Source organism: Sturnus vulgaris, chromosome 6, assembly GCF_052056855.1.
Source record: "Sturnus vulgaris isolate bStuVul1 chromosome 6, bStuVul1.hap1, whole genome shotgun sequence".
NCBI lineage: Eukaryota > Metazoa > Chordata > Aves > Passeriformes > Sturnidae > Sturnus > Sturnus vulgaris.
The window spans coordinates 46,421,311-46,446,579 of record NC_142248.1 but is presented as its reverse complement, the minus strand read 5'-3'; the positions used below and the strand labels follow the sequence as shown (position 1 = coordinate 46,446,579).

Below are 25,269 nucleotides of genomic sequence, written 5' to 3'. Positions count from 1 at the left end.
AAATTCCCTCATTATACCTAAAAAAAACCTCTGCACGCCCTCCAAAATGGGGAATTAAAAATTCAGCCATTTAATTCCAGCTGAGTCCATTTGGCCTGCAGGGATTATTAAAATGCAACTCTCCAAGAAATCTAAAGATGAATTCTTGTAGAAAAAAAAAAAAAAAAAAAGACCAAGCAGGCAAAGTGCAGATTTCTATTCCCACAGAGCCAATTGATAAATGGGGCTCCATAAAAATGGAGAAAATTCCCTGATTTCCTGTGGAATATTTAATGGAAGGTGAAATGAGCTGAACCACCTTGGTTTTGCCTCTGTTACACCAGAAATGTTCTTATCAGCAGCTCAGATTTTTAATTCCCCAATCACACTTTCATAGCCCAGACAATTATAATTAAATAAAATATCCAAAGGCAATTCTGCTCTAGAAAAATAATGAGCTGCTTTTATATTAGAACTGATAAATGTGTGAGTAGGATTGGATATGTTGCAAGAGTCTCCAAGGGAAAAATTTCTTTCTGTTCTTAGTGATAAAAATATTCCAGCCTTTTGGCCAGCAGAGAAAACAAAATATTAGTCACTTTTGTTTTTTAAAGCCAATTGGGTTGGTTTAAAAAAAAAAAAACGAAGGGCAATTCAATCTCTGGAAGAAAATTAAATGAGGATAAAAGGACTAAACCAGACTGGGATTGTTTTAGGAAAGAAGCAGCAGGAATGTTGATATAAAAAATGGGATTTACCTGAGATAACTCCCAAAATAGGCGACTATGTTGCAATGTTTGCATTCTTTAACCATATATATCTCCTGCTGGATCAGGGAGAAGTCATCTCCTGCAAAACAGCAACAGCCAGGGTTACATCACCAACTGCTCAACATCCCCTGAGCTCTGCAGGGATGCAGAGAATTTGGGCAAACATCTGGATGCCAGCCCAGCCCATCAGCCCCAGCACTCAAATCAAATATACTTCAGTTTTCCTTCTTTATGATAGGATTAAATTCTGAATTTTTATGATGGGAGTTAATTCAAAGAAATTTTAATTTTTGAATCTCTATCATGGAAGCCAATTCAAACTTTACTTTTGAATCTCTATGATGGGAGTCAATTCAAACTTTACTTTTCAATCTTTATGATGGGAGTCAATCCAAACTTTTGAATCTCTATCATGGAAATAAATTCAAACTTTACCTTTGAATTTTTATGATGGGAGTCAGTTGAAATAAATTTTACTTTTCAATCTTTATGATGGGAGTAAATTCAAACTTTACTTTTCAATCTTTATGATGGGAGTCAAATGAAATAAATTTTACTTTTGAATCTCTATGATGGGAGTCAATTCAAACTTTATTTTTGAATTTTTATGATGGGAGTCAATTCAAACTTTATTTTTGAATCTATGATAGGAGTCAATTCAAAGAAATTTTACTTTTGAATCTCTATGATAGGAGTCAATTCAAACTTTACTTTTCAATTTTTATGATGGGAGTCAATTCAAACTTTACTTTTCAATTTTTATGATGGGAGTCAATTCAAACTTTACTTTTCAATTTTTATGATGGGAGTCAATTCAAATAAATTTTACTTTTGAATCTTTCTGATGGGAGTCAATTCCAACTTGACTTTTGAATCTTTATTTCCATCCAGCTGCTGCCAACAACACGAGTGTGGATTGCTGGGAGCCAATTGCAGAGCCCACATTGCACAGGCTGGTTTTTAGGAATATTTCATTCCCAGGGGACCTGCACACCCACTCAGCTGACTCACAGCTGCCTCCTTAGGAGGGGGGGTTGGGTGATTGTGCACATTGGCACATCCTAAATATCTTTTTTTTTTTTTTTTTTGGGAGGGAAAAAAAATGATCTACTTAAAAAATCCGTTCTGAGCAAGGCATTTTTTTCTGCCACTTTAACATAAAAGGGTGATTTTTTTTTATAAATTAAAAAAGCAATCATTTCAGAGATGTAACTTCTGTTTTTATTTTTATAGCTAAATCTCCTTGAGAGAATTTCCAAGCAGAGGATGTTCTCCCCAGAATCCTGCATTCAAACTCTGCTTTTCTCTTTTCTATATTATCAACTTTTTTTTTTTTTCATCCTTTGGCAGGGGAAGGACAAAGGGGAATGGCTTTAAGCTGCAGAAAGGGACATTTAGATGAGATATGAGAAAGAAATTCTCAGCTGTGAGGGTGGGGAGAGCTTGGAATGGAATTCCCAGATTTGCTGTGGCTGCCCCTGGATCCCTGGAAGTGTCCCAGGCCAGGTTGGACATTGGGGACAGTGGGAGGTGTCCCTGCCATGGCAAAGGGTGGAATGGGATGAGCTTTAATGTCCCTTGCAGCCTAAATTATTCTGGGATGTTTATTTTTGTTTAAAGTTTCCCCAGTAAAATTCTCTCCTATATTAAAGTCAGGGATGTCCAACCCAGAAAATACCAAGTGTTTTATCCTGCTCCCTTTAATTTAGATGATTTTGACAAGTCCAAGAGGACTCAAGCACTGGGGTAAATTGAATTCTTCATGTGTTTATGTAAGTAGCAGCACAGCTAATATTTTTTAATAACCTCTTTTAAAATTGATGTTTATATTTGCTGAGCTTTGAGGCAACTTCCCTGAGAACAGTGGTGCTGGCAAAAGAAGTACCAATGTGTTATGAAAGAAATTATCACAACTTTTATGTCTCAGTGACTGCCAGGCTTTTATTTGAGAAAATAACTATGAAATACAAAGGTAAAAAGGGAACCCACTCAAAAGAATCCACCCCTGACTGATTTAAGTAAATCCTCAAGGGCTTCTTGATGTTGAATTTTATGGAGAAACACTTCACTGGGGCAGGAAAACAGTAGTAGAGAAGTTTCAAATGTCAAGAGGCTTTTTATAAACATCACTAGTATTTTTTTTAACCAATGAAAAAGAGAAAAGGCAACACAACTTCCACAAATTTAGCAGAGATTTCACACTGGGCTTGGTTTAGGGGTTACCTTGAAGCTACAACTTTGCTTGGATTCAAACATCCTGTGAAAAATAATCACTGTGGGTGAAGGATTCCTGAGTTTAGAGAATCCCAGAATGGGTTGGGTTGGAAGGGAATTTAAATTTAAATCCCATCCAATCCCACCCCCCTGCCATGGCCAGAGACACCTCCCAATGTCCCAGGGTGCTCCAATTCCCACCCAACCCGGCCTTGGGCACTGCCAGGGATTCAGGGGCAGCCACAGCAAATCTGGGCACCCACCCTGAGAGCCAGGAATTCCCTCCCAATATTCAATTTAAATCTATCCTCTCCCAGTTTAAACCCATTCTCACTTGCCCTTGTTCAAAGTCCCTCTCATTCATTTTTATAAAATTCTTTAATTCCAGCTTAAATCTCATGGATTCATTCCTCCAACAAACTTCCTAAGGGAAATTGTTGAATTCTCACAGACAACTGGCACATTTTCAAACTACTCAAGTATTTTGAAGAAAGTCAAATCTAAACATGGTTTAATGTAAAATCCTCTCACCCCACACTGAAAAAAAAATCCATCTTTCTCCACTACTCGTTGTCCACAATGCTAAATCCCAGGGGAATCTTCAAATAAAAAAAAAAAAAAAAATCCTTGAAACATCAGCTGTGGCCTTTCAGCACAACTGAATTCTGCCCCATGTGAAAATCATGGTGGAGAAACATCCCCAAAAGAGCAAAACTTTGCAGGCAGCAGCTGGAACTGTGCATGGATCACGGGGCAGCAGCCAAGGCAGTTCTAGGAACTGTGACTAATGGGGGAAAATTGAGGAGAATGCAGAGATTTGGGCTAGAAAAGAACTGGAATTGAAATGATAACAACCTTCATGAATATAGAACATAGCAGGGAAGTGGGGAGAAGGGATAATTCACCTCCAGTTTTATAATAGGACAATTAGCAATGGGTTTAAATTGCCTTAACCTACATCCCCTGGACAGATTAAAAAGTTTTTCCCTACTGGAGTAATATCAGGGATGGGAATAAGTGAAATTTCCAACAAATTAAAAAAAAAAAAGAAAAAAGAAGAAAACACTCAACAAAACCCCACCAGCAATGATCCTGCCTGAGGGAGACAGCAAAGATGATCTTGTGATTTGCTACTCATAAATGAAGAATTCAGGCAAGAAATGAAGCTTACTTATAGAGAAAAGGGGGAAAAAAAGGATTTGGAAAAGAAAGAAGAAGGGGAGCTGATAGAGAAGTAGCAAACAGATGGAAAGAAGAGAAGTTATCCATGAGAAAAGTTTGGCTAAAATAAGGAGGAAATGATTCTGAAAGATGAGACACAGAGATAGGAGAGAAGATGTATAGTTGCTCAAAGATGACAAGAATGAATACAAAACAAACGAATTCAGAGTTTCCAGGCAGCTGGACTATTAATCTTGGCAAGGGATACTGGAATAGGGCAAAAATTAAATATCCTTGGATAGCAGGAAAAAAAAAAACCCAGACAGAATTTGTAGAAAATACTTCACTGAGAGGGAGACAGCAAGATAAAAAGAATTAGACCAAAGGTGACCAAAATATCCATAAAAAAAAAAAGATCTGTTGAAGGGATTTGATGGTGAGGAACAGGGAATTGGGAAAGCTGACTTTTGCCTGCTCACATGTTGGCAGTTTTGGGATGTGTGGCACGCAGGGAAATGCTGCAGTGCCCACGAGCAGGGACTGAGTCACTGCAGCCTCCTGTGCTGTGCAATTTTACCTCTGCAGAGAGGGACACAGCACAGAACCCACAGTGGAATATTCTCCTTGGATGGCACAAGTGGCTGCTCGTCCCCATGTGGCAGGGAGGGGACTGCAGGGACCAACAGCCCTGTCATGGGGGGGTGGCATCTGAGCCCATCTCAGGAGCTGAGCAAGGCAAGGGCTGGTAAATTCATGATAAATCTGTATTTAAATGGGAGAGCATGGAGCAAACTGGGGGAATATCAACAGCTGTGAATTATTTTACTTCAGAGATCATCGGTGGGAGAGGCTGGGAGAGCTGGGAATGTTCCCCTGGAGAGGAGAAGGATCCAGGGAGGGCTCAGAGCCCCTTCCAGAGCCTAAAGGGACTCCAGGAGAGCTGGAGAGGGACTGGGGACAAGGGATGGAGGGACAGGACACAGGAAATGGCTTCCCACTGCCAGAGGGCAGGGATGGATGGATGGATGGATGCATGGATGGATGGATGGATGGATGGATGGATGGATGGATGGATGGATGGATGGATGGGATATTGGGATGGAATTGCTGCCTCTGAGGCTCTGGAACAGTTCTCCCAGAAAATCTGTGGCTGTCCCTGGATCCCTGAAAGTGCCCAAGGCCAGGCTGGATATTGGGATTTGGAATATCTTGGGACAATGGAAGGTGTCCCTGTCATGGCAGGGGGTGGAATGAGATGATCTTTAAGGTCCCTTCCAACCCAACCCATTCCATGATTCCATGATTCTCTGCAGAGCTGGAATGCAGAAGGATCCTGCCAAGTTCTCCTGGATCCTCCAGCAGGGGAAGGCTCTGATGGCTCCAGTGCCTCACAAAGCACTGCTGGGTCTTTGGGAATTCCTGATCCTGATGATTTTTAGTTTATTCCTGCACATATTTTCAAATGCTCCACTGCTCTGAGTGGTCCCATCCTGCAGGAAGACACCAGGTCACTTGTCACAGCTGTCCCTGGGAAAAGCTGTGAACCTTTTTTCTTAGGGGAGAATTTCCTCGGTTTTGTTTTAAATTGGTTTATTCTGCATCAGTGCTGTGTGGGAGCACAGGGAGGGACAGGTGGCCAAGAGGAGAGAAAGGATGGCACTCAGACACATCCCAGTGTCACCAGAGGGTGGGACAGAGGCACATTTGAAGAGGCCAGATCTTCAAGGTGCAGCACTCCTGTCCCCCACCACGCTGATGTGACTCCCAAACCTCTCCAGGCAGCTTGACCTGGGATTTTTAATAATACAACGAAGATTCGGGATTTTAAGTAACATTTAAATAATTAACATTTGTAATTTAAAAATGAGATGACATTTAACAACAGGATTGGAGGGACACTTGTAAGGGACACTGAAGGATGAAGAGCAGCCTCTGCTGGGACCATTCCTCAAACATTTCTTATTTCAACAACCTAAGTTCCCAAAGAAGGAGAGGAATCCCTGTAGGAATGACAACTATTTACCCCAGACCACACAAACTCCACAGCCCCTCTCCAGCTCTCCTGGAGCCCCTTTAGGTCCTGGAAGGGGCTCTGAGCTTTCCCTGGATCCTTCTCCTGTCCAGGTGAGCACCCCCAGGTGTCCCAGCCTCTCACACAGGTGAGGTCTGTGCTGATTTCCCAACATCCCTCGTGCTCACCACATCCCAATCATCCACTCCAAACCACTCTCCTGAACCTCAGGAAAGTTCAGGTTGTGCTGATGAAAGGGATGGCTTTCCCAAAATATTTTCATCCTGTTTTATCCATATTTTCTATAGAAGTTTTTTTATATTCTGTTTTATCCAGATTGCTTTTCACAGGACTCATGGAAACCTGCAGTCTGACAGAAAGAATTTCAATTCCCCAAACTTGAAACTCAAGAAATTTGATTCCAAGCAGGGAAGAGTTATTTGGAAACAGTGATGTTTCCAATCCAACAGTGATTTTCCTGCTGGGCATGAAGCTGCCAACTGCTAACCACTGATGGTCCTAATATCAGTCACTGGACACCCAAAATCTGCACTGAAACACCCCAAACCTGTCAAAATTCCAAGGAATTCTGGGAAAAACATCAGGAAAAATTCAGCCTAAAAAAAACCAGAAAAAAAATCCCTAAAATTTTGCACTAAGAAATGCAAATAACCCCAAAAAATCGCACTAAAAATGGCCATAAAAGTCCTAAAATCTGCATTAAAACACCCCAAATCTGTCAAAATTCCAAGGATTCCTGGGAAATATCTTAGCAAATAACTCCTAAAAAATCCATGGGCAAGAAAAGCTAAAAAACCCCAAAAAAGTCCTAAAATCAGTCACTGGACACCCAAATCTGCACTGAAACACCCCAAACCTGTCAAAATTCCAAGGAATTCTAGGAAAAACATCAGGAAAAATCCAGGAAAAATTCAGTAAAAAAAAAAAATCCTTAAAAATTCGAACACCAACCAGGCTGCACAGCACAAGGCATGGAAGGTGTGTGTGATAATGAGAAATTATTTTCATATTTCTTCAACCCCAGGTGCTGTCAACAATGTTGAGTTCTAAGCCAGCAGGCTTAGTTGAAATCAGCCTTAGGCTTAGTTGAAATCAGCCTTAGGCTGGTTCTTCTGCACAGCTCATGTCATTTTTGGGGAATTTATTGTGTGGAAAATGAAGCTGCTTTGCCTCATTTTCAGTCCCCAAAAGCTCTGCTGTGCTCTGTTCTCGTGGTGCAGAGGGACCAGACCCTCCTGTGACCCTGCCTCAGCCCCTGGCTGTGCTCCTGTGTGGAAAATCATCTTTTTGAGCTGAACCATGGCATTCAACACACACCTCGTGAAGCAAACCTGGCTTGGAATGCACTGAGCACGACATCTCACACCTCTGGATGATTCTGCTTCCTACAGCTCCGTGTCCAGTTTAAGATTCAAGTTGAAATACCTGGCTATTTTTGGGATCTCGAATGGAAAATGTAATTATTGGACCAAAAAACCCTCAACAACCCAGCAGTGAGATACTTCTGTAACCTTGCAGAAGGTTCTGAACACGACACAGGGCATTAATCATCATACCAGCAATATTTAAAACAGATATTAGCATATTTCAAAATATTTTTGATTATATTCTCCCAGGGAGAAACTTCCATGGCTGAAAACTCTACTGGCAAATAATTCCCTCTTTGTATTGAGTCCCCTCTCAATTCATCTGCTAAACCCATAGAAGGAAGAGGCTTTAGTGTTTCAGACAGTTTTGGCTGCTATGCTGCTGAGTACAGTTGGATTAGTTTCTGAAATAGAATTGGCTCTCAAATTATTTGAAGCATTTGTACTCAGGGAATGCTGGGAAATGTCATTAGCGTGCCATAATACTTTTGCCTAATGCTCTCCAAAGTCTATGCCAAAAAAAAAAAAAAAAGGAAAAAAAGAAAAAAAAAAAAGGAAAACCACTATTTTGACTCCAAGTGACTGTGGGAGCAGACCTAGAGAACTGCCCCAAATTCAAATAAATTAGTGACAGCAACCCTCGAAGCTGAGTTTGTCTTCTTTGTCTGGAGAAGTGACAAAGGCAAGAGCTGATGAAATAAAATACAGATAAATCCATGCTGGGATCTTTGGGTACTCACTCAGTACCTGCAGGAGATGAGAGAGGAACAGGAACAAGGCAGGACTCACTCCTGCCATGCCAGCAAAATCCTGAAACTCCTCAAATCCTGCCCCTTTTATTGAGTGCAGTTCCTTCAGCTTTCATTCAACACATTCCTCACCTCCTCTGGAGCACCAATTCCTTCTGTCTATGGATTAATCAAGTGTTGAGTTTGGAGCTCTTATTTTTCCATCAGCTAATTAATTGCCATCGATGAGACACCTCCTTCTCCTCCTCTCCAGAAGATGCTGTAACTCCCAAACCTATTTCTCCACTTACTAACTTAGAGAATTTATTATTATTTTAATTCCAGCTGTGCCCTACTGTGTGAGAGGAGCTTGTGCTGGTGTTTGGAGGGGCTGCCCTCCCCAGGTAATTCCTACAGCTCCTTACCTGGCCCAGGAATTGATAGTGCCCTGTAATTTACAGTCTTCAAAAACTACTCAAAACCCTTAAAATTAGTCAGAAAATTGATGTGTGTAGCAGCCAATTATTAATTTCTTTAAAAATCTGGAGTATTTGAAATAAGAGAACTAAAAAGGAATAAGTAAATAAATAAATGCTGTGAATCCTCCTTAAAAACCAAGCACCCAACAAATCCCTGCCAAGAGGCTGTGGGTGTACAAGTGATGGATGGAGATCAGGTTGGCAACATTTAAAAGAAGATGGATTAAAAAAAAAAAACAACAAAAAAGCAGAAGAAATTGCTTCCCTGTGGTGATCAGATCAATATAATTAAACAAAAGACATGGTCATCAGTGCTAATTAAAATGGGGTTCTCAGATTTGGGGCCAGTTTTGCATTTATCCTCGTGGTGCTTAAGCAGCACCAGGGAAAGGCAGAATTCTGCTCCTGCCTCAGTTCTATCAACACAGGATTCAGCCTCTGCTTCACTTCAGCTTTCAAAACAGCTCTCCAAATTCAGAATAAAACCAGATACATTTCATCTGGATTAGCTGCAGTGACACAGAGCTGGAGGAAGCTTCTCACCAAGGCAGTATTGTCCTTTTTGTGTCACTAAAGCATTGCTCTGCCTCACCACAGCCCTGCTGGGGACAGTGGTTTGTTCCCCACTGCCCCAAACTCAGGCCACAGCATCTCACACTTTGAGGGCTTTGAGGGATTCCCACTGTGTTCTCACTGCCTAATGAACCTGATCACTGCAGTCCCCCTAACAAAGCCAGGCCTGCTCTGCTGAGCACTCACACACACACAAAGGCAGTGGTTTTCACTTTTCCCCTCAATCTCCCCATGCTTTTTCTACATTCAGCCTTCAAACACATTTGTTTTTCTGCACAGAACCAACCAGAAATAAAAATTAACCCTCCCCTTAGACCCTTCAGGCCTGGATGGTCTTTAAGTTCTCTTCCAACTCAAAGCATTCTGGGATTCTGTGACCCTTCCAGCATAAACCATTTTAGGATTCTGTGATTTCCACTCAGGACACAATTTCAGATTTCAACTCTTTGTGCAGCACTCAGATTAATCTTCAGCTCAGCAAATCTCTTGGGTCTCCTGCTTTTAGGAGGAGTGGCAGAAACTCCATGGGGAAGTGACAGTAGGAGCCATCCTCCTCCCCCAGCAGAGCTTAAAGAAAAGATGACATTCAAAACCACAGGGACTGCTTTTCCCAGTGCACCTTTGGTGGGAATTAGGATCACTGCCTGATCCCTTCCCCCTTTCAACTCCCACATCCCACCAGCTCCTCACTGGCTCAGAGCTCACAATTTACCATCTGTCCCTAATCTTCTCTTTGTACTAACAACACTTTTAATTGCAACATCTCTTTATGCAGCAATCGATCAGGCAGATAAGAACAAACAAGGAAATAGTGAGCAGTGACACAGCCAAGAGCAGTGGTACATCCTGCAGGGCTTCCTGTCATCTAACCACTGAAACTCCAAAAAAAAAAACCCAAAAAACAAAACAAAACAACCCCAAATACTTCTTTTGTCTAGAACTTCACAGTGGGTGAAAATAAACACATGGAAAAAATGAAAATGTGATTCAAAAATACAGGAAAGAATGTAAAACTTACCAGGCTCTAACTTGATTATTTTTACAGCAGCCAGTTCTCCTGTATGAAGATTTCTAGCCTGAAACGAGAGAGTTAAGATATATTTAATTATAATTCAAAGGCACCTAACAGTCTTACAGATTATTAAAAAATACAGTGTTGTCTGATACAAACACAATGCAAAGCTGAGAGCAACACGGGTGAGGATAATCTGGGTTTGGAATTAGCACAGCACCAGCCTGGCTGGAATTGTGAAGTGTTCCTGGCAGCTCTTTTTCATTTACCAGCAAATTACTGAGGTTGGGAAAGTCCTTCAAGGTCACCCAACCTGTGACTGTCACCACCTTGTCACCCAGCCCAGAGCACTGAGAGCCACATCCAGGAATTCCTTGCAGGGATGGGGACTCCAAACCTCCCTGGGCAGCCCCTGCCAAAGCCTGACCACCCTTTTGAGGAAGAAATTCCTCCTCATGTCCAACCTGAACCTGGAAATGAGAATTCATGCCTCTTAAATATCATTTTTAAGGGAAGTTTCTGGCACTCAAGGATGCACCTGGGGCTCACCCATCTCATGGTGCTAAACCTCAGTTTGACCCAAAAGTGGAAGTGAGAGGGGCAGGGAAGGCACTGCAGAGGCACCAGGGATAAAGTCACAGTTCCCTGCAACAACTTCACTCTGTAAACTCCTTCCTTGATCCCCACAATCCTCCAATTAAGCCTTTACAGAATTGTCCTCTCTGGATATGCTCCAAATTTCAACTGAAAATTCAGTGCTGGAAAATGTTACAGTAACCTCAGATATAGAAAGTTTTAAGAGGGGATTTCATGAACACTTTGTAGTAACTAAATCACTCAAGCACCATCACCAGGGCTAATTATTGAGGACACACAACCTGATTTAATTAGGGACTGTGGTTGAGCATTCAAGAGTTTAATCCCAATTGTTTCATTCTTACCCTAACAAATAAATATGCAGAGTCTTCTGAACAGCTGAAATCTGGTGAAGAGGTGGATTACAGAAAATGGAGGGAAAACTGGGTTAAGTTAAATTAAATCAATTTGGACTTGAGGATGTGAAGGAAAGGTGACCCTGTGAAGGCAGTCCTTACAAAATAAACACTTTTCTCCTGTGCATGGACAAGAAGTCTTAAAAACAGAAAAATCAAGAGCTTGAAGGATTAACCCCCACTCAGTTTTATCAACACCTAGTCAAGCCTCAAAATAGGAAAAGGCTTTCCAGCCAGGGAAAAAATCAAACCAAACCAAACCCAATGATTGGTCTTTCAAAGAAAGCCCTGCAGTGTTAAGAGATGGGTGTCAAAATGCAAGGCCAAGAACACAAATCTGACTCAACTTGATCTCAAAGAGAACCTGAACAAATCTACAAAGGACCCAAACATCTGCAGACCAAATCACTCAGAGTCATCTGCAAACCACAAAGGAAACGTTCACCACTTCTGACAGCACCTTCTCACCGAGCTGTTTTTAGACCACAGCAAAATCCTTGGTGTCCTTCAAAATGCAGAAAGACCAGGCAGATCCCAGTGGGATAAAGGATCAGGGGCTGTTACAGCAATGTGGAACAGGGATGTTCCCAGCAGGGACACACACTCTGCCTCAGGGAAGCCAGGGATGCTCCACTATCCACACTTTTATCCAGGAGCAGCTCAGAATATCAGCTTCACTCCTGGAGTACAAAAAGCATCTAATTCCTCACAAATATTCCTTTTCCATGCAAGCAGTTAAGTGCCACTGTCATGCTGAAGCCTGAAGGAATGGATGGAGTCTGCCAAAGGTCTGCTTGGCTGGGATGTGAAGGTTCAGCCTGGGGATCACTGCAGTTGCTGGCTCTCAGCTCTCACACACGACACAATTCCACTCAGCACTGTCCTGCTGCTTTCCAATATCACCATCAAGCTCATATATAATCTATAGCTTGCATATGGACTATTTTTGGGTTTCAAACTTTGCCTGCTGGAACACAAAAGTCCCCACTGGGTTGATATTTATGACCTAAACATATCAAGTTGTCTGAGCCACTGTATTTTCTGGCCCCACAGCTTGTATCTTCCACCAGACACATTCTTGAGTTGATGACACCGAGACCACATGTGATCATTAACTCCTGTCATGCCAGAATAAAAAGCAAAATCTCAAGTATTCCCTGATCCTCCAAATCCTTTTGCGGATGCTCACAGGTAAGGAATGGTTTTAAATCTCCAGTCTAGACATTGTGAGCAGGCAGTAAATCATCTAAAATGTTTCCCAAGAGATATCACCCACCTGCAAATGTCACCCGAGGCTTTTGTCCCTCCTCTTGGCTTGCACAGCTGTGCTCAGGTACAGCTGCACCTTCCCCTGTCCCACCTGCCAGCTGAGCACTCGATCAATAATGAATTACAGCTCTCATTAAAAATGCAACAAGGCGAGGGCTAAAAACTGGTTCTCCCTGTACACACCTAGATATGAAAACTGTCACATCAGGATTCCTCACAGCACTCTGGGACGTGTTAAGTTGAATAAATCCTCATTTCCCACGAGTCTCTGAAGTTTGCATCATTCTATTTTTTTTTTTTTTAAATAAGAACTGTGCAGTTACCAAGAAAGTCACAGACAGGAAGGCACCACATCCACATCACTGGCTTTGTCAATCAAACCTGAAATTTGACTAGAAATTATATTTGACAAAAATGTAAGTCCCTAATGTGAAAAATTAATTAATGATCTCAAGTCTGTCTTATTCATATACTCCTGCACTGCAGAGGGGAAACTACAAGCTAAGAAATTACAGTTCTTCAAATAATGTTATTTATGTTTTCTGAGCCCAACAGCAAAATATCTGCCTCCTCCTCATCCCTTGAAATTGTGTTTCAAGTCTCAATTTAAAATTAGCTGAAAGTAGCCAGGGGCCAGGAAAGCTGTGTAATCCAGACCTGTTCAGTATCTCATGAGCTATAATTGACAAAGAAAATGATCATTTATATGCATTTATCCCATAAAGATGACATATAATGAACCCTGATGTTATCTTTGAAATAGTAACATTTCACTTTTAAGGAAGATAACATCTGTCAGATGTCTAATTGTTTTTAATTCTTCTGGCCTTGATCCCTTCAATATGTAAGGAAGTCTCCTAAGAATTCATTTGACACTAAAGGCTGAAAGTTTTGGTGTCCACATCTCCATCAGCAACACGGCCCAGTTCCACATGCCAGAAGTAGATCCCAAATTCCCAAGACATTTGCTGTAAGACTTTCTCCAAGAGGAAGACAGACTTTTGCCCTTTATTAGTATTGATCCTAATTTTATTTAATGAGACTTAAACCTGAAGATCATGCTCCCTATAGAATGAAAGCTGAAATTACAGGATTTTGGCAGAAGGATTGCAAAACTCCAACGTGAGCCACACAAGAATGGGATCAGAAGAAGAATGGATTTGAATGAAGTGAACCACAGCCGAATTCTACTTTGCTCAATGTCATTTCTAGAGTTTATTTACTGAGAAAGAAGAGTTTGGCAGAAGCCTTTTGGTCACCTCTTCAGCTGTCCCACAGCCTGAGAGAGGATGAGTGACAGCATCCCACTGAGCACAGCTCTTCTAGAATATTTTAGCAGCTGAATACTTACACTGCTGAACATCACATGGAATCTGTGTTCAAAACAAAAAGTACAAACACAAGCACTCTTTTTTTTTTTTTCTTTTTTTGGATATCCCATTGCATTGCTGTATTGACTGAGCACATCCCACCCCACTAATGTGACAGCACAGTTAGCAGGACTATTTTGGGGAGCTGGGAGAGTTTTGTAGTATCACACACCAAAAAAATCATTGGGTTTTCCTACTGAGAATTGACTTTCTTCCCAAACAGCTGCAGTGGGACAATGGAAGCCAAGTGAGCCCCGTGGCAATCCCTGTGTGTGACACTTCCCACCACACACCCAAAGAGCACACCTGAGAAAACACACTCTGGGCAGGTCACTGCTGTAGCCAATGACCAGAAATAACACAGAGAACTGGTTTCAGAACCAGTTATGCACTCTGCACTCGTGTTTTATTTGTTTTCAAGAGTGCAGGCCAAACAGTTCCAGCCCAGGGGGTCCACAGTGCTGAGCCACGTGAGATGGTTAAAAATGGGGGAACCTTGGACATTTCAATCTGTGCTCAGTGTCCTCTTCCTGTCACCTTCTCCTACCCACCGTGGAAGAGAAAAGCAAGATTCATTCAGCAATATCCCTCTCACAGGCTCCAAATTAGTATTTTCAATTTCCACGGTGAAATCCTCTCCTTAACATCACTGCCTCATGTCCAGCCTTGGATCAAGAGCTCCATTCAGCAGAGGAGCTGTTTGTTGGAGCGTGTCTTCATTTCATTGAATCAGAATTGCAGCTCTCCCCTCCCTGCCTCCCTCCCCAGTTTATTCACCCCTTGCCAAGCTTCACTCACCACTGCCCACGATGTTGTGCTGCCTCAAGTGCTGCCTTCTTGTCCCCAGTCACTGAATATCCCTTCAAAAGGTGTCTGACCTCCTGCCCTGAGAGTGAAACACAAGCTCCTCTGCTTCCAGTTTCTGACCCCTTACACTTTGGAATTCCCAACCTGCTCTGTGTGCTTTGGAAATTCCCATTCTGCTGCGTTTTTCTTTCCATATCTTACACTGCATCATCAAACAGAGCCTTGAATTCACCTTCCTGTGTGTCTGAATTCACATCTCCACTGTCAAGAGCTCTCATCTACCTGAAGTGAGCCAAAGAAATGTCTCTCATTTTATGGGCTGCCCTAAAACCATGAAAACAGGGAATTCTTAATGGATGGTGATCTGCTGGACTCTAACAGAATCAGAATTATGTCCTAATGCAGAACTTTAAATAAATGTTCCTAGTGTTTATTACAATTAACTACATGATTTTGCTTACACTTGTGCTTTACATAAATCTGACAGATTTAAAAAATGTTTTGGAACTAGAGCTGGAAAAAACCAAGTATCAGCAACAGACTCTTAATGACTGGAAATGAGATGTCTGCTCTGCTCAAACACAATCTCTTTATCAGTTTAACACCCCAAGTGTAGAGCTGAGGAATCCTAAAATGTCAGTTGAAACCAGAAAACCCAGATTAACAGCAACAGGAGTTAATTCTGCACTGTGTGAGCTTCAAGTTGCCATCCTTCACACCACAGCTTTTTGCAGTGCTGTGCAATAAGAAAGTACTTTTGTAAAAGAAACCAAACCCTCAAAAAGCTCTCAAAAAGATATCTTTGAAAATCTGCAGTTTAACCCAAGCAGAGAGGCCAGAGTGAAGCTCAGAGAAGACCCAAACCTTGGTGTCAGGATGGTGTCAAGGGGAAGAATCACCTGCCCTGGCTCCAGCCAAAAATATCTTTTATTATTTTATATACACCCACTACTGCTTCCCAGTTTTGGAGAGAGTAGAGTGTGTTGGTTCCTCTCCCAGGACCAGCACACCCAAAAGCATCCTCAGAAGACTCCTAGGAATGGCCTCCAACAATCCATGGATTCTACTCCCCTGCATGGTGCCTGTACCAAACCCACACAGATGCAGTTCTAGGTTTGGGGGTTTAAACTCTTCTTTGATATATGACAAAATAAGCAAAATCAAGTTAAAATTCCCCACAACCCCATCCCAAGAAAACCTAAAGAAAGTATGAAAATGGATAAATCCTTCCTGCTTGGTGCTGAGAGTGTTTCTGTAACAGATGCTGAACATATTCTTTCACCTCTGAAGATCTGTGGATGGATTAAAAATGTGAAAGGAACAAAGGAGGAAAGCTTAGGAGAACCCCAAAATTGGACAACTCTGGCAAATGTTAATGCCAGTCTTACTGGACAGGCTGATTTGTGCCAAATAGAAACAACTGCCACAAAATCACAAAATCCCAGAATGGTTTGGGTTGGAAAGGACCTTAAAGATTGTTCAGTTCCACCCCTGCCATGGCAGGGACACCTTCCACTGTCCCAGAGTGCTCCAAATCCCATCCAACCTGGCCTTGGACACTTCCAGGGATCCAGGGACAGCCTCAGCTCCTCTGGGAGAACTCAGAGGCAACAATTTCATCCCAATATCCCACCCATCCCTGCCCTCTGGCATTGGGAATCCATTCCCTGTGTCCTGTCACTCCAAGCCTTTGCTCAAAGTCTCTCCATCTTTTTTTGTTGGCTCCTTCAGGTCCTGAAAGTCCACAGTGAAGTCACCTCGATGCTTCTTTTCTCCAGGCTGAACAACCCCAAATCTCTCACAGCCTTTCCTCACTCCAGGTGCTGCAGCTGTCCCTGCCCATGGGGACACCCCACTCCTCACTGCAGGTGTGCTCACACCTGGGACAGATGTCTGAAAAAAAAAAAACCACCTGAGCACCATTCCTCATTTTCAGGGCTCTTTGTCTTTCAGGAAGCAGAAAGATGCAGAGGCAATTGTTCCCCCTGTAATTTTCCAGCTGGATTTTTGCACATGGAGAGCAGTACCAGACTCCTTTATCATGGAAGGCACAGAGGCTTTCAGAAACTATTTCCCAAAGAGAGATTTTATAGATTCAAGACACTAAAAGAGAATGGTATCTTACAACCAGCAGTCAATGTTTATTTGGGATAAACCCAAAAATCAAGATTTCCACGCTAATTTTACTGGTTTATTCTGTAGTTGCAACAGAGCCATCACTTTGGATCTCTGAGCTGAATATTGTACAAGGACAAATATTGATTTTGTGGGTGCTCTCCAGATGGATTCTGCCAGTCCTCATCCCTCACTCAGAACATGCAGCAGCACGAGGCTGGATGAAAAATTCCCAGCTGTCACTCCCTATTTCCACATTTACATCTTCTCCTGTTGAAAGGACAGAACCCAGAATTCAGAGAAATGCCAGGATTTAAAGAAATTCCACATTAAAACCTGAATCTCAGATCTACCACTGGCACCCCTGACCACAGTTATAATGCAAATAAGGTTTAAATATATTTACTTTTGCTGGCAATTGGTGAAATGTAGATAGTTTATCTCTGGCAGAGAAAACTGGGAGGAGGAGAATCTACCTTTCACTCAGAGATTTCTGACACTTTCTTACTCAAGGCCAATTAAGTCAAGCAATAAGGGATTAACAGCTCATTAATGATGTGAGGCCAACTCCCTTTATTCTCCAGAAAACCAGATTGAGGATTTGTATAAGCAGAGGGGTTTTGCAGATCTCTGCAGACACTAAAAACATTTAATTCTCATCCCTGGTGAGAATTATTGAAGGACAAAAACCATTTCATTCTCATCCCCGAAGTACAAAGACCTGTGGCAATAAAGGTAACAATTATAAAGCAAAGATCAATGCACATCTTAACATTTATTTAGGGGGAAAAAAAATAACAAAAGAAGTCAGCTATGTGCTTCCAAGCAGAGGTTGGTTATTCTCCTATGAAATTTTCTTGGCAGATCATCCTTTGCAAAATATTTGGCATCATCCTTCTAAAACTGAAAAGCTAAAGCTAGAAACAGATCCTGACCACAAAAGTACTATTTATCAACTAATGCAGCACAAAAGATATAAACAAATACCACATGAGAAAAAAAATAAAAAAAATTAAAAGGCCCCAGTTTTGATTCAGCTGGAGAAAAAAAACAAACCAGAAAAGAAGTTTTTCAAGTTACAACTGTGTGCATTACAGTGGTTTGAAAAGCTACTAGAAATAATTCATTTTCCTGAGGAATATAAACATTTTTGGACATGAGATCATGAAAACCAAAGAATGCCCATGGAGCTGCTGATATACTTAAAAATGAACAGATGCCCAACAGCTTTAAAGGCCAGGGTATAAAACAGGGAAAAGAAAAGAGGAAAAAAAAAAAAAAAGAAAATATACCTTCAAATACATTAAACTACGAACCAAGATGGATTTTAAAAGGATTTATTCACCAGAAGATGAGGAGAATAAATGTAAAAACAATTTTATTGTATTCCTATGTTGAATGCATAGACCATGACAGCAAAAAAACCTCTCACAGTAGGATGGAGTACAAACCCAAATAACACTAAAAGATTTTACATTTCATCAGCTGCAGGGGAATTTATTTATGCCTTAGAGATGAAAGAACTAAGAGATGTGACAACCAAATATTTGGAAGAAAATATCTGTGTCTACTTTTCACTGACAGAAAAAAAAAAAAAAAAGGAAAAAAAAAGGCTTTCCAAGCAGTGAGAAAACAAATTTCTGAAGGAGAAGATGGGTTGTTTTTTTATAATTAAAACCTGAAGAATATAAGACCATCATTTGCTTATTTACCAAAGAAAAAGGTATTTTTTTATTTTTTAGTGCTTTGTAAATATGAGCTAACACACAGTTAGATGTCTCTCCTCAGAAAGGCAAAACTGGGGAGCCTCCACTGGCATTTAAAGTGAAAAAAATGGAATTTTGAGATTGCAACTGTTACATCAAACTCTCCATATCAAAGGTAAAACTCCATATCAACTCCTTTTCCTTATCATAATTTATCTGATGGAATCTAGAGGGATTCAGGTGGAAAATGTAGATTTAAGTAGAAAAATCTACCTCCAACAAAGCTGTTCAATAATCACCTCCTTCAAATTTTCTTCAGAGATGAACTCACAAAATTAAAAGGAGCAAGGCATAAATTTGCCTTGCTGAAGAAAACTGAAGGTCAGTGTTTTGCTCTTTATTGTTAAATAAACCAGTGACCAGAACAGAATTAATAAAGAAGTTATGTGATTGAAGAAGTTAAAGGAAAAATAGCTAAAAATAGGAGCTGGAAGATTATTTTTCTGTACTACAATTAAGTTTTGCTTTGCATCTGGCCTGTATCAATTGTCCACCTCCTTGGGGTGGGAGATGGGTAAGATTTGATGTTTTTTTTTTCTGATACTGGGACAGCTGTTCCTACTAAAATAAACCCCAGCATTTATTTACAGTCTTCATTTTGATGAAATCGTGATCAGCAATATTTCTAATTCAGGAGAAAATTCAAAATCAGAACGTGGAATTCTGTTGGAATAAACAGAAATGACATTTCAGTAGGTTTTTTAGTGAGGAAAAATTAAAGTTCTGAATGTGCTGGTACATGAGAAAGGTTACAGATAAAATATGGTTTGCACTTTTGCTGATGAAGTAAAGAGGAAATATGCTGCCATTTCATTACAGATGATAACTCAAAATCGTGCAAGTTATCTCATCCTCTCACACTTTATTTTTAGCCAGAACAGAGGAAAAAAAAATGGTTTGATTTTTTTATTATTATTGTCCTCTTAATTTTAACCTATTAACTCAAGTAAATGATGTCACCTGAAAACCAGACTCTTTTTCAAGAAAATAAGAATCTTTTTCTACAATTTCATCTACAGTGATCAAGCACTGAGTTTCACTTCAGTCACCTGATTTCAAGCACTTGGCCAGTGACTTCCTCACTTTACTTTGAAAGCTGAACCAAAACCCTGCTGCTCCAGTAAAATGTGTTATTACATAATTAGAGCATTCTGGTAAATTGGGCCTGATGATTGAAGTGGAATTTTAAATGAAATTTTTTACAATTTTAACACACTTATGAACATTTTCCACCTTGCATCATTTCTCTTGTCTATATAGATTTTATTTTTTGCGTAGGGTTTTAAATTTGCTGGATTCACGGCGAGTTCTCAAGTCCCATCTCTCCATCCCAGGAAATTCTGGATACTTTGCTCTCCCCACTGCTCCCATCCCCAAGGAATGCAAAGCTCTCCCTGCAGCAGCTGTGTGCATTTTCCATGCAAGAGCCAGACACCACTGAGGAATGTGCTGGAGAGAGCCAGAGGAAATCGTGGTACAGACTCTGCACAGCCTGGCTGCTTCCCTGTTCCCAAAATTCTCCCTCAGCTCCTGCTCGAGGAAGCACAACAAAGCACGGGGGGAAAAGTTATTTAAAAAAAGTGATGGAATGGTTTGGGTTGGAACACCCAAACACCCTCCTGCTGCAGGCAGGGACACTTTCACTGCAAGGTTGCTCCAAGCTCTGTCCAACCTGGCCTTGAAGAGTTCCAGGGATGGGGAATTTCACAGAATGATTCCACGGAGCAAAGCCACAGCCCATCCTCCTCCTCCTCCTCCTCCATCCCTCGTGGAGCTGCCTGGAGCCAGCACACTCAGTCTGTACTCAAGACATCCCACTGCAGGATTTACACAAACCTCAACACCCACGGAATGAGAAAAAGGAAAAATCCGCGTTCATGTGCCTTGGACAGGCGGTTCCTTGATGGATCATGAAACCAAAAACTGAGATCTCCTAATCCATCCTCAGAAATCCCTTTGTCCTCTTTGATTCTGTGAGCCAAGACCTCAGGACAGGAACTGTTTGGCAAAGTTTAGAAGGCTCTGTGTTAATCCAGAATTTATTCCTACCTCTTCATAATTAACCAAGGAGCAGAGGATCAGAGCTCAACCAGTGCTTTAAATTTCATCACACCCATGCCTGAGAAAACGAAATGGTTTTATCAGAAACTGCTCATCCTGGCGACTGTCTGGGGTCTGGGCTGTGAATATTTACAAGGAACACATCACTCTCTCTTTTACTCACTGTACTCCAAATGCTTCAAAATTTCAGCTGCTGTTGTTTCCCAACCCCTCATAAATAAACCAAAAAATACCTGAAGCTGTTCCATGACTGAGAGCAACGAGCACCCATCAGGCACTGCTGTCAAATTTTAATTCTTTTCGTTTCATCAAGAAAAAAATCCATCCATAAAAGATGGTACGGCCCCACCTTGATTCTTTTTACCTACCATGTTTACATCTCTGTGTCTGTACAAGAGACTTTACCACTTATCTTCCCTTGGGATTAATGACTAAATCCCCCAAATATCTTTGGCCTGATGTTTATAATTCAACTCTGATCTTGCGTGTCTGTACATTAAACAGCAAGTTAAGGCAAACAGAATTCAATTTTTTATTGCTTGAACAACAACGATTAGCAAAGAACCACACACACAGCTGAGAAAAAAAATACAGCTGAGGACAAAATACAGCTTTTTTGGGGTAAACCATCCCTTCAAATGTAAGAAGTTATGCCTTTAATGCTGCACAAGACAAAGCTACTAAAAAAAAACCCCAAAACCTTAGCAATGATTTCTTATCAATAAGACAACAGAGTCCCCCTGCAATAACTTCTTCACTCCAAAAAAAAAAAAAAAAAAAAAAAGCCAGCACTTGCCTTTCTGGAATGTCTCAAAATTCACATTTCAAACACTCTACAAATCCAGCTTTTTCACACTGAGCTGAAAATATGGTTCATTCAGCTTTCTTTTTTTCAGACATTCTTTCTCCAGTCAAATCTTCCTCATCTCTATGAAAACATGAACCTCCTAGACACTATATTCATAGAGAAGACACAAAAATACACTTGGGGGAGGAGTAATTCCAATGTGCCAAGATATTAAATCTGGCATTAAAGATGCCATTTTGAAGGATCAGTAAATGCAGCAGTTTTGGACATCTGGACTGGGGTGTTCTGAGTGTATCCATGACTATATTTGTATAATATTTTTATTATCTTTAGGGGAATAGAAGTCAGTAGAAACACAAGATAAGGGATTAGGGAAAAGTGCTGGCAGAGGACAATCCTGGAAGGAATTCTGTTGCTCACCCTCCCATGTGCTCTTTCACTCAAGAGCTTCAAAGACATGATCAGGCTGCAGCTTTTCCACACTGAGTTTTCCATCCATCATGGAAAAAGGTAAGTTTTGGCTCAGGAAGGCCATGCAGACATTGTGCTGGATGAAATGAATCACTTCAACACTTGGGTGAAAGAATTCAGAAAGCTGAAGAGCAGAACAGAAACCTCTCCATGTCCAATTTTTGTCCATCTAGGAAGGAAGAGTTTATCCAGCCTCCATATGTGATTTTTTTTTACTGGAAAACCAGAACGGATTTGGGACCAGCATAATTCCCCAAATCAAAGGTGGCTACGTCCACCAAACCTTGCTGAGTGCTCTTACTGTAGAAATCCTTCAGAAACTGGGAAAGAACTCTTCCAGCTTCTCTGGAAAATTTAAAATCCAAAAACCTAATGAAATGGCAAAGTGTGAGAGAGTCACAGAATTCCAGAATGGTTTGGGATGGAAGGGAATTTAACAACCTATTAACAACCAGGGACAGCTTCACTATCCCAGGCTGCTCCAAGCCCCTTGGACATTTCCAGGGGTAGGGACTGATTTCCAGGCTCACTCCCATTTTAAAGTGCAGCACAGTTGGTAACACAGAATCTCAGAATGTTCTGGGTGGGGAGGGACCTTTAAAGGTCATTTCATTTCACCCTCAGGGGTCCCTTCCACTATCCCAGGGTGCTCCCAGCCCCAGTGTCCAACCTGGCCTTGGACACTTCCAGGGATCCAGGGACAGCCACAGCTGCTCTGGGCACCCTGTGCCAGGTCCTCCCCACCCTCCCAGCCAAGAATTTAATCCTAATATCCCATCTAACCCTGCCCTGTGTCCGTGTGAAGCCATTCCCTTTTATCTTATCACCCCCCTGTCCTTGTGCAAAGCCTTGGCAATCTCCAGCACAAGGCACGGAGATCGCCTCGAGCTGAAGAACAACTTCATGAATATGGAGGTGTCCCTGTGAACTGCAATCACCTCGGGCTGATGCTGCCTGTCCTCCTCAGTCCCAGCAGCAGGTGCCAAACAGCCAAGGTAGCAGGAAAGGTTGTTTGTGCAGCTGGGATGAGGATGGACAGCTGCCAAACTCCTCACAGACAGGAAGAGCTGCTCCCTCTGACAGGGATGGTCTGTGAGCTCCTACTCTGACACAACTGGGGCTCAGCCACTCATCCCAGAAATCCTGGAAGCTTTCCAGGTTTATCCAAATGTTGGCGATGAAAAGGACCCGTGCATCTTCTGGAGACAGAGAGGAAGGAGATCCTGGCAGGCAAATGTTCTGATCTTTGATCTGCTCTTCCCTCTCAGGTCTCTGCTGTTGGGGGGTGGGTGGTGGTGTGTGAACTGCACTGTTTGCTTCCTCTTAATGGATGTCTCACATTGAGAAAAAATTAGGTTTTATTTTAAAGATTTTGGAGACTGCCTGCTCCTCAAAGTAAGAGACAGGGAGAAATAACCATAGGGGAAACACTACTCCCACCATGTAACTTCCCATTAACAGAAAACATAGAATTCCAGAATGGTTTGGGTTGGAAAGGACATTAAAGATCATCCAGTTCCATCCCTGCACGGGCAGGGGCACTTTCCACTATCCTAGATTGCTCCAACCTGGCCTTGGACATTTCCAGGGATCCAAGGGCAGCCACAGCTTCTCTGGGCACCCTGTGCCAGGTCCTCACCACCCTCCCAGCCAGGAATTCCTTCTGTATATCCAGCTTTAATTTCCCTTCTTTCACTTTGAACCCACTATTCCTCGTCCTGTCACTACAGTTCCTGATTAACAGAAACATGAGTGACAGGATATAATATTTAAAGCCAAACAGCTTGGAACATCCCACATCAAAGACCAAATCCTTAATAAGAAAAACTATTACAAGTATTTCAAATGGAAACCCAAAGGTTTCCACCCTCCACTCCTGAATATCCTCACACAGGGTGTCAACAAGCCACGGAGCATCTTAATTCTCAAAAGTAGAAATCCTCCTGACTGCATCCCAAAAGAAAAGCATGCCATTCCCCAGAAGAGGAACTCCACAGCAGTAAGAAAAAACTCAAGAGCATTGGTTTGATGTCATTCCAGACACCATTCCTATGGAAAAAAAGCACATAAGAGTTCAGGCATGACTACAGCAAACAGTGCTGACCAAAGGGCTTTGATGTGCAGAGGGAAAGTGCAATCCCCCATAGGACAGATGTTTTATGGTCATTTATATGGGCAAGCAAAGTATATTCACCAGGGACAGAAGTGCTGAGTCAGGGATGGCCAAACCCTATTGGTCTGCAGCTGCCAAAATATATTTGTGTGAAGTTGGGAATATGTGATTAAAAGCTGTCACAGCCATAACTGTTCTCTGGTATCAAAAAATAAAAAGCTTTAATGCTCTTTTCTTAACCTGTTGACTTAAGCAGTAAAACACTTCAACTGATAAATGTTCATTATCTGAGAGATTAGAATGACATTGAGAATTATTTTCTAAACATCAAATCCAGGTTCTCAATAGCCTTTGGCTGTGCCAGGAATTAGAATCCAGAGGTCTGAGAACAAGGCAGTGACCACACAAGCAGGGTTGAAGCCTGATTCAAACTGGAGAGAGTCACAATTTTACAGCAACTTAAAAAAACAAAACAAAACAAACAAAAACACAAAGAAAGGAAAACAAATCTTTTTGTTGTTTGTTTTAAATTGCATTTGAGCAAAGAGTCTGTGTGTGCCACAATCCAATTTCATTGCTCACTATTTTCCAGCAGCTATCAGTGGCAAAACACTAAAGGTTTCTTCTAAGTTGATGCCTTTATTTGGTGCAGAAGATTAAAAAATAATGATAATAACCCCAAGAGAAGAGAGACTGAGCAGGTGACTCCAAAAAGAATGAAATTTTCATGATACTCAATAAAAATGCTCTTGTTTACAGGCAGTTTCTGCCATGAATTTGGTGCATTCCTTGTCCCTTGTGCTTACTTTTCAAGAAAGCCACTGTGGCACTGCTCACAATCCAGCTTGGAAAAGCCCAAACAAGCCAGCTTTAGAATTGCTGCACAAGGTCATGTTTGATCATCGGGGAGCACAGACATCCCGGCACATCCACGGGCTCCCAGCTCAGCTGCCAAACAACAGCATTCAACAAGGATGAATTTACATCCATTTACATCAACCGCCCTTTTGTTCCCCTCTGCACAAGCAAGGATCAGTTAAAACTCTGTTTGGGTCACTTGGAATGAAAAACACAAAAAGCTGAGCCTTGGGAATGGTTGGGGTTGGAAGGGAGCTTAAATCCCATCCCATTCCACCCCATTTCCACTTCACCCTCCACTGCCCCAGGCTGCTCCAAGCCTCA

At 41.6% G+C, this 25,269-nt stretch overlaps 1 protein-coding gene across 1 annotated transcript in view; it reads right to left on the bottom strand.

Annotated features, from left to right (window-relative positions):
- MAP4K5 (mitogen-activated protein kinase kinase kinase kinase 5) overlaps window positions 1-25,269 on the bottom strand; it is a 56,294-nt gene that overhangs the window by 27,131 nt on the left and 3,894 nt on the right. Inside the window, exons 2-3 of the mRNA XM_088166431.1 lie at window positions 10,322-10,379; window positions 738-828 (exon numbers count right to left, since the gene is read on the bottom strand). Of these exons, the coding sequence (XP_088022557.1) occupies window positions 738-828; window positions 10,322-10,379 (149 nt within the window). The remainder of the gene's footprint in view (window positions 1-737; window positions 829-10,321; window positions 10,380-25,269) is intronic.